The 16,714-nt window shown below is 35.7% G+C and overlaps 1 protein-coding gene across 1 annotated transcript; it reads left to right on the forward strand.

The window, feature by feature from the left end:
* Positions 1-12,693: 12,693 nt before the first annotated feature.
* LOC106360903 (receptor-like protein 30) lies at positions 12,694-16,103 on the forward strand. Its single transcript, XM_048738737.1, has one exon. The coding sequence runs from the start codon at positions 13,324-13,326 to the stop codon at positions 15,823-15,825; it is 2,502 nt and encodes an 833-aa protein (XP_048594694.1). The 5' UTR covers positions 12,694-13,323; the 3' UTR covers positions 15,826-16,103.
* The last annotated feature ends 611 nt before the right edge of the window (positions 16,104-16,714 follow it).

Below are 16,714 nucleotides of genomic sequence, written 5' to 3' on the forward strand. Positions count from 1 at the left end.
CCTTGAGGTGCCAATGGTGTTCTCATAATCTTGCATTCTTTCATGTTGAACTTCTCCAGCAGCTTTTTTGCATAGCATTCTTGGGATAGAAAAATTCCTTCTTCACTCTGCACAATCTCCATTCCCAAGAAATAGTTCAATAGTCCTAGATCAGACATCTCAAATTCATTCTTCATTGCCATCTTGAACTCATCCACCATTTTCTTATCGTCTCCAGTGACAATAAGATTGTCCACATAGATGCACACCACCAAAATCTTTCCATGAGCTTCTTTTGTGTATAAGGCATGATCATTGTTGCTTCTCTTAAAGTTTTCTCGCAAGAAAAACTCATCAATTCTGCTGTACCATGTTCTAGGCGCCTGCTTTAAACCATAAAGAGCTTTGTGTAGACGAAGAACATAGTCGCCCTTTCCTTCTTCTTCAAACCAAGGTGGTTGCTCAGCATATATCTCTTCTTCTAGCTTTCCATTTAGAAAAGCAGACTTAACATCAAGTTGAAATAATTCCCATTTTCTTTGAGCAGCAACAGCAAGAAGTAATCTGATAGTTTCATGTCTTGAAACTGGGGCAAAAGTCTCCAAATAATCAACTCCATACTGCTGAGTAAACCCCTTAGCCACTAACCTTGCTTTGTGCTTCACAACATCTCCTTTTGCATTTTTTTTGAGCCTGAATATCCACTTGACTTCCACCACATTTTTGTCTGCAGGTCTTTTAACCAATTGCCATGTCTGGTTCTTCTCGATCATGTGTATTTCTTCTTCCATAGCATGTCTCCACTCAGTATGCTTTACAGCTTCTTCGAATGTTGCTGGTTCTTCAAAACTCAAGTAACATCCTTCACATACTTCAGCAGATTCAACATCAACGTGTGGAGCAGTACGTAAGATATCATTCATTGATCTGGTTCTTCTATTTGGCTGGCTTGAACTGCTTTCTGGACTGTCAGGATCCAGATTAAAGGGCACCGGCTGAATGATTCTTCTCCCTCTGGATTCACCATCGCTAGAACTTGAATCACCAACCCTTAGATCTTCTTGTCTACAATCTGGTTCCAGAGATACAACAGATTGTTTGTTCACTTCTTTTTGCTTCCAGTCCCATTTGCTTCCTTCATCAAATATCACATCTCTGGAAACATCTATTTTATCTTCCTCCAGCAGATAGACTCGATAGCCTTTAGTTTGAGAGCTGTAGCCAACAAAGATTGCTTTCTTGGACTTGTCATCCCACTTCTTTCTCTTTTCATCTGGTATGTGTACATAACATACACAACCAAACACCTTTAAATGATTCATTGATGGCTTTGTTCCATTCCAAGCTTCAAGCGGCGTCTTGTTCTCAAGTACTTTGGTTGGAATTCTGTTCTGAATGTAAGCTGCTGTATGGACAGCTTCTGCCCAGAACTTCATTGGTAAGTCTTTAGCTTTGATCATGGCCCTTGCCATCTCCACTAGGCTTCTGTTTCTTCTTTCCGAGACACCATTTTGTTGTGGAGAATATGCTGCTGTTAACTGCCTTTTAATGCCATGATCTTCCAAAAACTTTGTGAATTCTCCAGAGAGATATTCAGATCCTCTATCTGATCTAATCTTCTTTATCTTGCAGCTAGCTTGATTTTCGACAAGGTTTTTGAACTTCTTGAAGGTTTGAAAGACTTCTGATTTTGATTTCAAGAAATAAACCCAGACCATCCTTGTTGCATCATCAATGAATGTGAGGAAATATCGGCTCCCAATGATTGATAAACTCTGCATTGGTCCACACACATCACTGTGAATCAACTCCAGTTTTTTTGTTGCTCTTGTCTCTGATTCTTTTGGAAATGAATCACGACTATGCTTGCTTAGAATACAGCTCTCGCAACCTTCCTTCTCCACCACGAACTTGGGAAGATTCAGAACCATATCCCTTAACTGCAAGATCTTCAGATTTGAGTAGCCAGTGTGCCCAAGCCTTTGATGCCATAATTCTGCAGCTTCATTTTTTGCCACCATTGCTGTTTCAGGGCTTGAGGACCACTTGATGGGAAAGCTCTTGTTCACCATCTCCACTTCAGCTACCTTTCTTCCAGCACCATCATGTATGATGCAACATCTTTTCTTAAAGGTGACTTGATATCCATTTTTAATCATTTGAGGGACACTTAACAGATTCTTTGCAAGCGTTGGCACAAGAAAAACATCTCGAATGATTCTCTTGCCTTTCTTTGTCATGACTTCAACGTCTCCTTTTCCTTTGGTCATCAACACAGCTCCATTACCAACTCTTATTGGAACTTTGATGTTTGTGTTGATTCTGGAAAACACCTTTTCGTTTGGAGTCATGTGATTAGTGCACCCACTATCAATGAGCCATAAGTTCTCTTCAAATGACTCTTGATCATCTTGTCTTGCGGTGAACAAGTGATTATCTTCTGCTTCTTCTTGTTGATGAGACACTTGTGCTTGTTCTGGTTTCTTGCTTCTGCATTCTCTTGAAAAGTGACCAGGCTTTCCACAGTTGTAGCATTCACTTCTACCTTTGTTTTTGTTGAAGTCTGGCTTCTTTCTTCCATTCTTTAGATAGCAGACATCCTCATTGTGATTGTCTTTCTTGCAGAAGCCACACCACTTCTTCCCTTTTCCTTTATAGCTTGTCTTCCATGAGCTTGTCTTGCCACTGTCTCTGACTTTCAAGCTTCTAAAACGTGCATGGAATGCACCTTCACCATTTTCTTCATCTTCAGGGAAGAACTTCTTTTCATGAGCTTCCAAAGATCCCACCAACTCAGCAAATGTTACTGTCTTGAGATCTTTAGTTTCTTCCATCAGTGATGACAACGGAGCATAGCTCTTGGGCATGGATGCTAAGATCTTAACTACCATATCAAAGTTTGATCTACCTTCTCCTAGAGCTCTCATTTGATTAGCTACAGCCTGGATTCTTTCAGAATAAGGCTTAACCTTTTCTCCTTCCTTCATTTTCAGATTCTCAAAATCTCTTCTCAAGGCTTGTAGTCTAACCATCTTAACTTTTTCATTACCTTGATAGGAATGTTCAAGTAGCTCCCATGCTTGCTTGGCTGAGGTTGCAGAAAGAATTTTGTCAAAGACAACATCAGCTACAGCAAGTTGAATGAGTTGTAGAGCCGCTGTGTCTTTCGCCTTACGGGATCGCCAGTCTCCAAGCTCTTTTGCATAGTCAGCTCCAGACATTTCCGGTGATCTAGATGGTGGTTCAGGAAGTCCTTCTTCAACTATTTCCCAAAGCTCTCTGTTCATCAGAGTTGTCTTCATCCTAGCTGCCCAGAATTCATAGTTATTTCCTTCAAAGACAGCTACAAGTTGTGAAGATTGCAGGTTTGACGCCATGTGTTTTTGTTCTTCTTGTTCTCCTTCTTTTCTTCTTGTTCTTTTGATTTTCTAGTTCTGTCTTGTTCTCTTCTTCTTCAGACTTGTTCAAGCTTCTTCAGTCTTGTTCAGGAAGGCTCCAGAGATCAGCAGGAGCTCTGATACCATGTTGCAAACTGCAGAAAATTGCAGGTTTTCTTCATGCTTCTCTTGTTCTGTTTTTGGTCTTGTTCAAAGAAAAGAAAACAGAGGAATGTTTGTGTGTAGAACGTATGAGTGAGAGGTAGTAGAAGATAGAGAGAGATGAAGTAGGGAACTGATTTCTTAGTTGCTTCTATTACACAACATGGCTATTACATATTTATACAGAGAACAGAACTCTCTGGATCTTTCTACATTTATCTTTATTATTAATTTATTACTTTTTTTTTTCATGTTTTATTTGTGTGGTTTAAGAACAAATAGGCATTATTCAACAAAAAGAAAGATTTTGGTTAGACTTGTATGGTAAAGAGAGAGAATGTGCATAAGTATAAATAGATAATAGATTGTAACAAAATCTGAATGCATCTTGTGGTGATGTATCTGGGAGAGATTGTAATCGTTGTTCTTGATCAATATAGTAGTGTGTACGTATCAGTATGGTCATCTGGATGCTTAGGTTGATTTTTTATCACTTGTCACGTCCTTTTAAGTCTTCCGCACCAAGACCTTCGTATTAAGTTAGATAGGCTTCTAACCTAAAACTAATTGGTGATAAATGGATTGACCTATCTATTTTATATATTATTTAAGATTACTCCAACTATTTATGTGGAAGATTTAGTCTCTAATACGTGCTCTCAAAATAATGGCTCTTTGAACGTTAATCTCATAATGTTTATAACTTTGGACAAGATCGATGTGGATCGGATTGGACTGTTTGGATGGACTCTGATACCATTTTAAATTATATGGGCTTCCAAACTAAAATCAATTGGTGATAAGTGGATTGGTTCATATATCTTATATATTACTTAAGATTCCTTATAACTTTCGATGTGGAACATTTGTCCCTATTACGTCTCCTCGAGATCATGGATCTTTGAGCATCAATCTCATAATGTTTGGGCAAGGATCGATAAACGGATTTTGGACTAGATCGATAATGGATCGAGTTGGGTTGTTTGGTTAAGGTTCTTATACCATGCTAAGGTAGATAGCTTCCAACATAAAACCAATTGGTGATAAATGAATTGATTCATCTATTTTATATATTACTTAAGATCTTTTCTAACTTCTAATAATATGGGACCTCTGTCCCTAATATTTAAAAAGGCAAAAAGTTGAATGGAAACTTTTTTTTCCTCTGATAGACAAAATAATGAAATATCTAGCACTCTTGTGAGTGAACCAATTTGTGAGTGATGAGAAGTGACACTTTAGTCTATAATATTCTTATTCTGTTTACCTCAGACTGTTGTTTGGTTATTCATCTTCACTGTTATCTCTTTTGGCATTTTGTTTCAAGAAAGTCATATCATTCGAATAAAAAGGGTTGAAACTTTTTTATTCTGGATCAAAACGAAGGTGATGTTCGTTTGTTCACCCAGGTGATCCATCTGGGTGAAGATGCAAATCGATGTTCGTTTTGTGCATTATAACACTACATCCAGATGGATTACCCAACTGAATTTTTAAAACTCATCTCAAATTCCCACCCAAATGAAGGTGGGTCTTGATTGTGCATCTAGATGCAGACATCTAGTCAGTCCAAAATAATAAATGACAAAAATGACCTTTTAAAATTAAAATATTATTTTCAAACCGTAAATTCTATTTTTATGCAAATATATTTTTCCGTGTCATAACCGAAAAATACATTTTTCCGGAAAAACTGCAAAACATACTTTTCCGCCAAAACCGCAAAATGCGTTTTTCCTCAAAAAACGTAAAACGCATATTTCCATAAAAACACACTTTTCGGTCAAACCAGTAAAACCGCACTTTTCGGCCAATACCAGAAAAACGCATTTTTCCGCCAAAACCGGAAAAATGCATTTTCCCGCCAAAACCGAAATAATGCATTTTTCCGCCAATACCGGAAAAACGCATTTTCCCGCCAAAACCGGAAAAAAAGCATTTTTCCGCCAAAACCGGAAAAAGGCATTTTCCCGCCGACACCGGAAACCGCATTTTCCCGCCAAAACCGAAGAAACGTATTTTTCCGCCAAAACCGAAAAATGTATTTTCCCGCCAAAATCAGAAAAATGCATTTTCCTGTCAAAACCAGAAAACACATTTTCCCGCCAAAACCAGAAAAATATATTTTCCCGCCAAAACCGGAAAAACGTATTTTCTGGCCAAAACCAAAAAAAAAAAACATTTTCCCGCCAAAACCGGAAAACGCATTTTCCCGCCAAAACTGGAAAAACGCATTTTCCCGCCAAAACCGGAAAACACATTTTCCCGCCAAAACCAGAAAATCACATTTTCTGCCAAAACTGGAAAAAATGTATTTTTCCGCCAAAACCGAAAAATGTATTTTCCCGCCAAAACCGTAAAAACGTATTTTCCCGCCGAAACCGCAAAAAATATTTTTGCCAAAAACGCTAAAATGCACTTTTTCCATCAAAAACGCAAAAATACATATTTCCCGCCAAAACCGCAAAATGTATTTTCCCGTCAAAATCATGAAAAAAAAATTTCTGTCAAACCCGCAAAATGCACTTTTTCGTCAAAAACACATTTTCCGCCAAAACCGGAAAAACGTACTTTTTCCGCCAAAACCGCAAAAACGTATTTTCCGCCAAACCCATAAAAACGTATTTTCCGCCAAAACCATAAAAATGCTATTTTTTCGCCGAAACATAAAAAGTATATTTTTGTCATTTTATTAACAATTTCACCTTGATGCAGATGCAAGTTAAAAACGAACATAGCTGCATTCAGATGATTCATTTGAATGCATGGACGAAGTGAAGAAACGAACAACACCAGATGAAGCATCTGGATAAGACATCTAAATGGACCATCTGGATGCATCTTCCAGATGTACAAACGAACAGAGCCGAACTCAAGGAATTTCTTAACTGCATTCCCAAGTAAGTTCAGATTCACATTTCTTAGCTTAGAGACTCAGGATTAGTACTTAAAGATTTCAGTATGACTCTTGCAGGTTTTTTTTTTGGAAGGAAGCTGATATCTTCAAACGACGTTAGTTATTAAAAAAAAAAAGTAACTTGGCGGATGAACCTGCTCCTCAATCTCCTAGTCCTTCTCCTCAGATTATAATAGTCATAATCTCAGGAGCAGTGGGTCTTTCCCTGCAGTACCTTCTCCTGATGAGAACACTTAGGGGACGACTGGTTTTTCCGCTACCACCCGCAAACGCAGCTTTTGCGGTTGGTAGCGGATGTCGGCGGTTTGCAACAATCACTCAAATCGCTCTAAACTGCTTCAAACCGTTCCGAATCTCATAAATTCAAAAGCTGGCTCCAGCTAGCGTTTGCGGTTGCGGACGGTTGCGGGAGGGTAAAAAAAATTTCTTTTTTTAAAAATAATATATATACAAAAGTAAAAATATTTAATAAAAAATTTAAAATTGAGATTATGAAAATATTAAAATATATCTATTATATTTTAATTAATATTATAAAATTTTATAATAAAAACAATTTCAATAAATTTTCAAAAATTAAAATTATAACTTTCTAAATATAAATTTTATAATTTTTGATATTTTTATATTAAATGTAAATATTGTTAATTTATTATTTGACTGTTACCGCATTTGGTAGTTAACCAGTCATAAGTCACCCGCAAACGCACCAATTTTTAACCGCAGTATCAGTCGTACAAATCTCTTAAAACAGCTAAAAACCGCAACCGTTCGCATCCACAAACTCCTGCAACCGCAACCGCAACCGCTGCGTTTGAACCAATCAGGCCCTTATTCTCCAAGAATCAGCCTCAAGATAATAAACATTCAAAACACTTATTGTGGTAGCTTTTTTCTCTGGTTTGCTGATTATAATACCCATAATATTCTTCTGCCGGAAATGTGCTGTAGAAAGCATAGGCCTTGGACAACTGGTCTTGGTGGGAAGTTGCATAAAGTTTTTGTTACTGATACAAAACTTATTTCTCTTTGACTCTGTTTTACAATCATTACTCTGTTTCTACCATGTTATTACTCTGTTTTATGTAAGTGTAGGATGCAACACGGTAAAGTAATGCCAAAGACAAATCAGTAGATAAAGAGAACTAGTAAACATGTTTTGCTATATTAGATATCACCTTAGACAATCATTACAAAACTTACTTAATCAACTTTACACAACTAGTTATTTCCCTAACAATTGCTACTGAAAAGACTCCCAAGCTACCTAGCTTACATATCTCGTCGCATGATACATTGGTCTCTGACTCAAAACGATACCAAGAACACTTCCAAGAGATTTTCACTCTTGCTCTATAAATTCAGCCTCGAGTGTCTAGTTGATTCCTCATCAACCTCTTGCTATTTTATAGTGATCTCTATGTTTCCAAAATCATAGTCCAAAGATCACACAAAGAAACCATGAATATGAACAACTTTCATATTAATAAGTACAAATTAGTTTTTTTTGAAATTGTACTTATTCCTTTTCAAAGCATAAACTTAACCCAAATTTATCTTTTTGCCTTTTCTCCTAGGTATAAATTCACTCCTCAAATTTACCCTAATCCAGCTCACCAACTTGTATCCACATGGTCTCCACCACCTTGCATGCCTCCTGGAACATGGTCTAACGTAGCATGTGTCAACAACTTCGTCAAGGCAAAAACCTCAGGTTTATCCTTCTCCGGATCAGCATCTTGCATCCACGTGGTATTCCCACTCTTCATGCATTATGTATTAACGACTAATGCAGTCAAGCATCAATGACTTCATCACGGCTTGGTCAAGGTAGACTATTGACATCTACAAATTATGGATTGCATCTTCATTTATGTTTTATATAAGGATGTTAACATTTGAAACTGAGAACATTATGAAAATGTCATAGGGGTACCAAATGAGAACCCGACTGAGCTAGAAACGGTGTGTGAGGATTTTCAGCAATATCATCGAAGCCTTCAGTTGTTGTTGTTTTTATTAAAGAAAATTTAGCGTTCATCAACTAAAATATATAAAAGATAAAAGATAACATATTTAAATTAATCAAAACTAAAAACATGTTGCAATTTAACATAGTTTTCTATTTTCATATATCTAAATTGCAAAACAATTTAAAATTTACCACTAAATAAAATTAATCAATCCTTATAATTTGATTGTTTGTAAAGAGTTTTTTTTTTACGTGTATAAGCACATAGTCACAAATAAATGAAATCATCATTATATGCTCATTCTCATAGTTTATTTGTTAGCAATAATTTCTCACAAATCCACTTATGTTTTAATTTTCTTCTTCGCTGGATAAATAAATGAGCTGTTTTGTTATGGCTTTAGAAAACCAGATATCATAAGACTTTTTTTCATTTTTTTGCCTAAAATGAAACCGAGATATAAACCAAAATATTTATCATCCGTTTTATTATATATGTAACATCCAATTTACCGAACAGAGTAGAATTTTCAAAATATGACTCACCCATGTTCTATCATTCAAAAATTACTTGTATGTCAAAACTAAAAAAGTGGAATCATACAATAGGGTTATGGAAAATGGGTAAAAAAATTCAATTATTTTTTCAACATAAGAATATCACAGACAGCTTTTAGTATCCAGGTGTGAATCTGACAGTGAAAGACGCCTCATGTCCCGTTTATCACTCGTTAGTAGATATCCCCATGAAGGTTAGTTAGGCCTCTGTTATTACAGAGCAACTCTGTTCCGTGTCTGCCGTAGTTCCATTAGACTTTAAACTTTGTCTCTCCCTTTAATGCTTCCAGGACACATATGCCTATTGCTTAGCTATCATGAAAAAAGAAGAAGAAGAAGAAACGTTAGTATCATTGGACGTAAGAAAAACTAAAACCCAAAATATCTTATCTTTCTAAACTCACAATGCGAAAACTTCCATCATTTCCTCGTTTCTTACAAATTTGTAGAGAACTTCATGAATGGCTTCCTTAAGTTGTCTTTCAGCGTGAGAAACTAATTCTGGGCTGGAAAGAATCTGACTGTGGGCTTTATTAACGCTTCTTTCTAAATAAAATTCTGTACTCAGCTGAATCATCTGTGTTATTCCTATTGTATCTGCAACACTAATTTACAGCTCAGTAAGAGGAGCAGCCTGAGGAGTCTCCATAGTTCCCCGATCACTCTCAGTCTGTTTTGAAGAAAAACCTCTGGTTTTTGCGATTTTAGGAGTTTTTATGTTAGTTATCTTGATGATTGTAGAGTTTCTATGAAATTTTTAGATTTGGAACAAAACTTTAGCGATTAAAAAAAACCATTCAACTTCTTAATGCGGTGAAAACACTAATATGCTTTAATGTTTTGATGATGTTGCACCAACCTGCAGTATTGCTCTCTAATTCCATAGTTATGAATGTGTAAGTGAGCCCAAGCTAAACTCCCTATCACCCTCTATAAGTCCAGACACTGAAAAAACTCACTGAGATTGACTTTAAATGGCAGGGACATGTCATAATTTTAGTGAGATATAGTGAAATATGTAATCCATACCAATAGCAATAGATCCAGCAACCATTCGTAAGATATGTAGGTCCTCCGTATTTGCAACTGGTAGCGATAGAAAGCTGATGTCATGGTCTACATGCAGTTGTTGGATACATGCGAGATACTAAGTCTTTCTTGATGTTTGATGTAATCTGCAACCAGATTCATCTCTTCAAGTGATATGAACATGTATTTTTCTCTATCATCCATAACCCCTGAGAGCGGCCACGAATAAAAGAAGAGAAAGCAAAGATGAATCAGAAGAAGAAGAGAGATTGAAAAGGCAACTCTAAAAGTCTAGCATATATACTGCTAGAACCTAAGAACAACGAAGTAAAGGCGCAATGAAAATGAGATAGTGGGATTAGCGGGTTTGAAGGATTGAATGTGATAACGGCTGATCGTTTCATCAACTGAAGCTCTAGGTCTAACTGAAGTCATACTTGTATGGGTCGATTTAGTCAGGACAAACAAAACCCATCATTGACATTTTATAATTAGAAAGCCTATATACCTTAACTCTTTTCTCAGCCGAGTAATCATAAAAGGAGAATTGAAGAATGAGTAGCTGCCAGCTTTCATAAGATGCCCTATGCATAATGATGAGGTGGAGGACTGTGGAGAGAGACAACTCTCCTTCATTATTATAGAGAAGAGATAGATAAATAGATGCCCTGTAAATATTTATAAAAATGATTTAACATAAGCGAATGTTTCAAATTACCTTCGCTAGGCACGGTTCTACTTCTGACTGAAAGGCTCGACAAGTTAGACGATGAGTCTCACCTGATGGTAGTTAGTAACTTAGTATCATTGGTGGTAATAATAGGCTAATTAATTCAGATCAAAGATGACGGTGGTTGCGTCGCAGAAGAGGATGAGACGGAGAAGACGGTATTGATACCATTATTCTCTTTAATCTGGCATAACTTGCTAAACAATCTATTTATGATTAGTTAATGATAGTTATAGTTATAATTCGTTAAGTTTGTGATTTTTAGTATTGAAATAAAGCGTTGCTTTAGTTTCTTAGTGTCCCTGTTTATAATTTTTGTTTCCTTGTTTATAAATAATTTGGGGGTGTCGCGCGGAAGAATATTGTTTTATTGTTATTAAATATTATTTTTGGATGATGTGATTATGTGGTCAGTATTTATTTGTGAAAAGCATTATTTGATGTTTTATTATGTAATATTAATAGGTAATAAGTTAATATATTATGTGTTTGTCTTTTTAATAATGTGTTGTTGTACGTATAATACTACTTCTTAGTGGTGAAGTGGGTTTCTGATGTAAAACATATTGAATTTCAATAACTTTGTCTTTAAACCTTTGTTAATTATAAGATTAACGGCATCAAAATTGTATTTTAATTTTTTCATTTTAAAACATTACTCTTTTTAGATGTTTTTTGCATTCTCCCCCATATTTTGATCTTGAGTCTTAACCATCTATGTATTTCGTTTATCTTTCCGGTGTGCAGTGCTTCTCACCATCACTAGGAAAAGATTCACCTCTGTGCTCTTGTTTTTCATCACCTTCTTTTTCTGTAAAATTATCTGGTATTTGTTATAGATCAGACTTAGTTCCATGTTGTGTAGTTTCTTTCTTACGGCGTTGTATTTTATTTTGGTCAATATTGGTCCTTTTTTCCTTAGATTTTGGCTAAGGTTAGAAACTACATCTCGTTGGGTTACGTCAGAGTTTAGTTGTCATAGATGTTGTTTTGCTCATCGCTGGTTTGCCGTCGATAGTCTCTGATCGTCTTGGTTTTCAAGATCTGGTTTGGTGATCTGACTTTTATGCTATCTTTCATAGCTCTAGGATTGTTCCACGGTTTGTTGATTTTATTTTGTCTCTTTTTATCTCTTTGTTCTTTCATGTCTTTGCACCTTTCATCAGTGATCACGTCTTTGGTGGCTCTCTCTTTCGCCATATTTGCTACTCCAGGTTTGGATAGTGTTTTTCTCTGGGTATGCTTTGTGCGTTTGGAAGGTTGTTTATGGTCTCAAGCTTAAGCTTTGGTTTCTCGGTAGTTGGCTTCTATTCTCCCCCACTCAGATTGTTTATCTTCTTCTCATGCATCCCTTGGTGTAGGTGTGCGGAGTTAATATTTTGGAGCTTTGGTTTCTTCTATTCAGAGTTTTGTGGTTTTTCGCTGGTATGGACACCTTATATGTGCTTGTTTAGTTTGTGAGCTACTTTTTATCTCTTCGGTGGTGGTTGTGCTTCTGGTGCTTTAGACATGTATTTTTTTTGTTTCGTGGTGACTTTGTTCTTTCGATGATTATTCTTTTTCTGGCCCGTTTTTTTGCGCTGGTGCTTGATCGTGATCCTTTGTGTTTTGGAGATTGTTTTGTCTCATATTTTATCATTTTACCTTTTTTGACACCTGTTTGTTCTAGCGAAGACATTATATGGTAAGATGACATAGGTTAGTCTTCTTTGTTGATCTTTTTTCAGCTCTAAACTTTTATTGAGTTAATGTTACTATGATATTTTGCTTTTTCTCTGTGATTGTGAAAGTTTTATGTTTAAATTAGGTATTGCACTTGAATTTCTTAATTAGTCTGGTCATTTTATATTTTTAATAGTTAAATAAATATATAATTTATAAATTAAATAATAGAAAATGGTAAAAAATAATAAAATAATAATAAAATAACAAAAATTTATGTTATTTTTAGTTGTGAATAAATTAAATATATAAAATATATTTCTATTATTTTATTTATTTCTTTATTCATCTTGCATTTTAGTGAACAATAAAATAAATTATCAAACTTCGTATGATAATAGTTAGTGCGAAAATAATTAGATAGTGCACAATCAGAAAGTATTTGGCTAAATTACAATAATCTTAAAAAATTAATACCTAAAATGTAAAAAAAAAAATACATAAATGACATGTTGAAAAACAGCCACTTGACAGATAAAGGAAAAAACCAACTTTATCTATATAAATGTTTTCTCTTTGTGGTTTTAAGTTTTAAGAAATAAAAAAAAAGCCTAAGAAATGAAAATGAAAAGAAGATTAATGAGAGAAATAAAAATGAAATAAACATTCATTCGAAAAAAAATGAAAAGGAAAATAAGACTATGGTATTCTGAATCAAATCTTGTTACAGATTATGACCTTATAGCTTAGTGATTGATCAACTTCACCATCAAGATACGAAGTATGCACCTGCCGACAGAAAAAGAAAAATTAATGTATGTGGAAATTTTGAAATCTTTCTGGTAAAAGTCAATCAGTCAACTAAATCTGACGACTTTTGTCAATCAATCACGGATTCGATCTATGTGGAAAATTTTGAGGCAAGTGGTCTAAATCAATGAGATTGGAAGACTTGGCCAAAACCATCCGACGACTTGCCGCAAGACTTGCTAAAGTCATGACAAATGAATTTTTTTTGTTTTCCTATTTTAAAAGAGCTATAATCGTACAAACCCATCACAAACACAAGAAAAAAAAAGAGAGGGGAAAGATGATGTCAAGTCACTCTTATTGGTTTTCTAGTGTTGTTACCTTATATTTCTTCTTCTTGGTTTTCCGCGTTTTACACACTCTTGCTTCTCCTATTCACCACTATTGCTGTCATGACCAGAGAGATGCCCTTCTTGAGTTCAAACACGAGTTTCCGGTAAATGAATCCAACTCAGGTCCATATTTAAGTTCATGGAATAACAATCATGATTGCTGTGTTTGGGAGGGAGTCACATGTGATGCTAAATCTGGCAAAGTGATTTCACTTTACCTTTATGACATCCCTCTCAACAACTCTTTGAAACCAAACAGTAGTCTTTTCAAACTCCAACATCTTCGTAACCTAACTCTTATAGCTTGCTCTCTCTGTGGAGAGATTCCCTCTTCAATAGGAAACCTAACTCAACTAGAATTTCTATATCTTGACTCTAACAACTTCAAGGGATATATTCCTGCTTCATTTGCCAACTTTACAAAACTCTCCCTTTTAGACCTCTCAAATAATCAATTCAAAGGTGAATTCCCTCTTGTACTACTAAATTTAACCACCAGTTTGTCCTCGTTAGACATTAGCTCTAATCTTTTTAAATCTAAGCTTTCGCCTGACGTAAGTAGATTCCGCAGCTTAGAGTATTTCAGTGTGGGTGGAAACTCATTTTTTGGGCCTTTTCCTACATCCTTGTTCATGATTCCTTCGTTAACAAGGGTTGATTTGTGGGGAAACAATTTCAATGGACCTGTAGAATTTAAGAATATATCTTCGTCATCTAAGCTTCAGATTCTATACCTTGATCACAACAATTTCACTGGACCAGTCCCCAAATCCATATCAAATTTTCCTTATCTATATAGGTTAGATCTTAGTGACAACAATCTCATTGGACCAATCCCCAGATCTTTATCTAAGCTGGTCAACCTTGATTCTCTAGATCTAAGCCACAACAATTTCATTGAGCCAATCCCCATATTTATATCAAAGTTAGTCAACCTCATCCTTCTCAATCTTAGCCACAACAATTTTATTGGGTCAATTCCCAGATTAAATTCATTAACTCTCGGGACTCTTGATCTTTCTTACAATAAGTTGGAAGGAAAAATATCAGGTTGGTTATGGCATGTGCCGACGTTGATACTTTCTCACAACTCCTTCAACCGTTTTGAAAAATCATTAGAAGTTTCTGATTTATCACATTCCGTGACATTGGATCTTAGTTCGAATGTTTTTCGAGGACCCTTACCCCATTGGATATGCAAGCTTAGACCGTCAACGCTATTAGATTTGTCCAACAATAGCTTCAGCGGCTCCATCCCTCAATGTTTTAGGAATACCGTTGCTGGTCTCACATCACTGAATCTAAAGAAGAACAATTTCAGTGGAATTCTTCCTTCCAATATATTTGTCAATGCTACCAACTTAGCGTCGCTTGACATCAGCTACAACCAGTTGGAGGGAAAACTTCCAGAATCATTGGTCGACTGTACTGTGTTGGTGTTTTTAAATGTGCAAAACAACAAGATCAAGGACAAGTTTCCATTTTCTCTTTCGTCATTAAATGTCTTGATCCTACGGTCAAATGAATTCTACGGGCCTTTGTATCATCCTCATGTGTCCATTGCTTTTCAAAGTTTACGAGTCATCGATATATCACATAATCACTTCAATGGAACTCTGCCACCATTCTATTTTTCCAACTGGCTTGAAATGATCATGTTAGCCGAAGAATTTCAAGGCCATAGCATGTACATGGGATATGACCTCTTTGATGATCCCTTCCGTTATTCCATGGAAATAGTAAATAAAGGAGTCGATACGTTATTTGAGCTGATCCGGACAGACTTTGGAGCTATCGACTTTTCAGGAAACAACTTTTCAGGAAAGATCCCAAAATCCATTGGATTATTGAAGGGATTGCGTCTTCTCAACTTGTCAAGTAACAGATTCTCAAACCATATTCCTCAATCATTGGCAAATCTGACAAATCTTGAGGAATTAGACCTATCTCGGAATCAGCTGTCAGGTCAAATTCCTCGAAATCTTGTCAGACTCTCTTTTTTGTCAATCATGAACTTCTCCCATAATAATCTCGAAGGTCCAATACCACAAAGCACACAGTTTCAAAGACAAAATTGTTCTTCATTCATGGACAACCCCAAGCTCTACGGTCTCGAAGATATATGTGGAAAAACTCATTTCCCTAATCCTACACCACAAGAATCTGAGGATTTATCTGAGCCAGAAGAACAAGTGATTAGTTGGATAGCAGCAGCGATAGCTTATGGACCTGGTGTTTTCTGCGGATTGGTGATAGGACATATCTTCTCTCAAGGCATATACAACTGGTTCATGTAAAAGTTCTGCCGAAAGCAATTCCAAGATAGTCACTAGAAGTGCCCCCTAGGACTCAATCTCTCTTTAAGTGCTTGTGAAACATATGTATGTGTGTGTGAGTTCTCCCAACGTACTTTTCAATATATAATTTTGTAATAAATGTCTTTTGGTAGTATTGATCTTAAACTTAAAATGCATTCAAAACTGGTGTGTGTGTGGTTATCTGTAATGCTATTTTTTATTTCTCAGTAATTTGTCTTTGTCATGGAAACAAATAAATCACGTCGTTTTGAGTCTTCCTTACCAAAACTTTTTAAGTCAGATGTAAAATTTTCATCTTTTTTTTTTATTTCTGTGTGGTTTTCGTGCTCTCTACTTGTACTTGAACTTTCACTTTACTACTTCTCCTCCCAATCCTCTGTTTTGAAGTGTGTGTTTTTTTTTGGGAGGTCTCTGTACTCTTCTTCAGAAATTTTAATACAATAGCGTCAGAAAAAAAAAATCACATAGGATGGAAAAAGAATCACATAGGATAAAAGTCTCTAGCACGCTTACTTCTCACACACGTCACTCTTGGAGACAAAAGTCTCCCTTTTCTATTACTAGACATAATTCGTGAAGTGTTGTCCAAAAAAAAACATAATTCGTGAAGCTCATCCAAAACTAGAGCTATAAAGGTGGAGTAAGAATCAACTAGAACAAATTAAATTTGGCAAAACAAAGACAATTACCGAATTTTCTCATATGCAATTCTTATTTTACTCAAAACGAAATTTTGGATTTTAGGTTGAATGGGAATGCAATATTGGTTCTTACATTCAAACCTTTATCTCTCTTTTTATTTTTCTCAATGACTATTAAAAGAAGTAATAAGTTTTCTTATGGCTTGGCTGGGAAGCAATGAGGAACG

Source organism: Brassica napus, chromosome A8, assembly GCF_020379485.1.
Source record: "Brassica napus cultivar Da-Ae chromosome A8, Da-Ae, whole genome shotgun sequence".
In the NCBI taxonomy this organism is placed as follows: domain Eukaryota; kingdom Viridiplantae; phylum Streptophyta; class Magnoliopsida; order Brassicales; family Brassicaceae; genus Brassica; species Brassica napus.

What these genes read in the sequence shown, in the direction of transcription:
- LOC106360903 (XM_048738737.1), top strand. Translation starts at nt 13,324, where the DNA reads ATGAGATTGGAAGACTTGGCCAAAACCATCCGACGACTTGCCGCAAGA.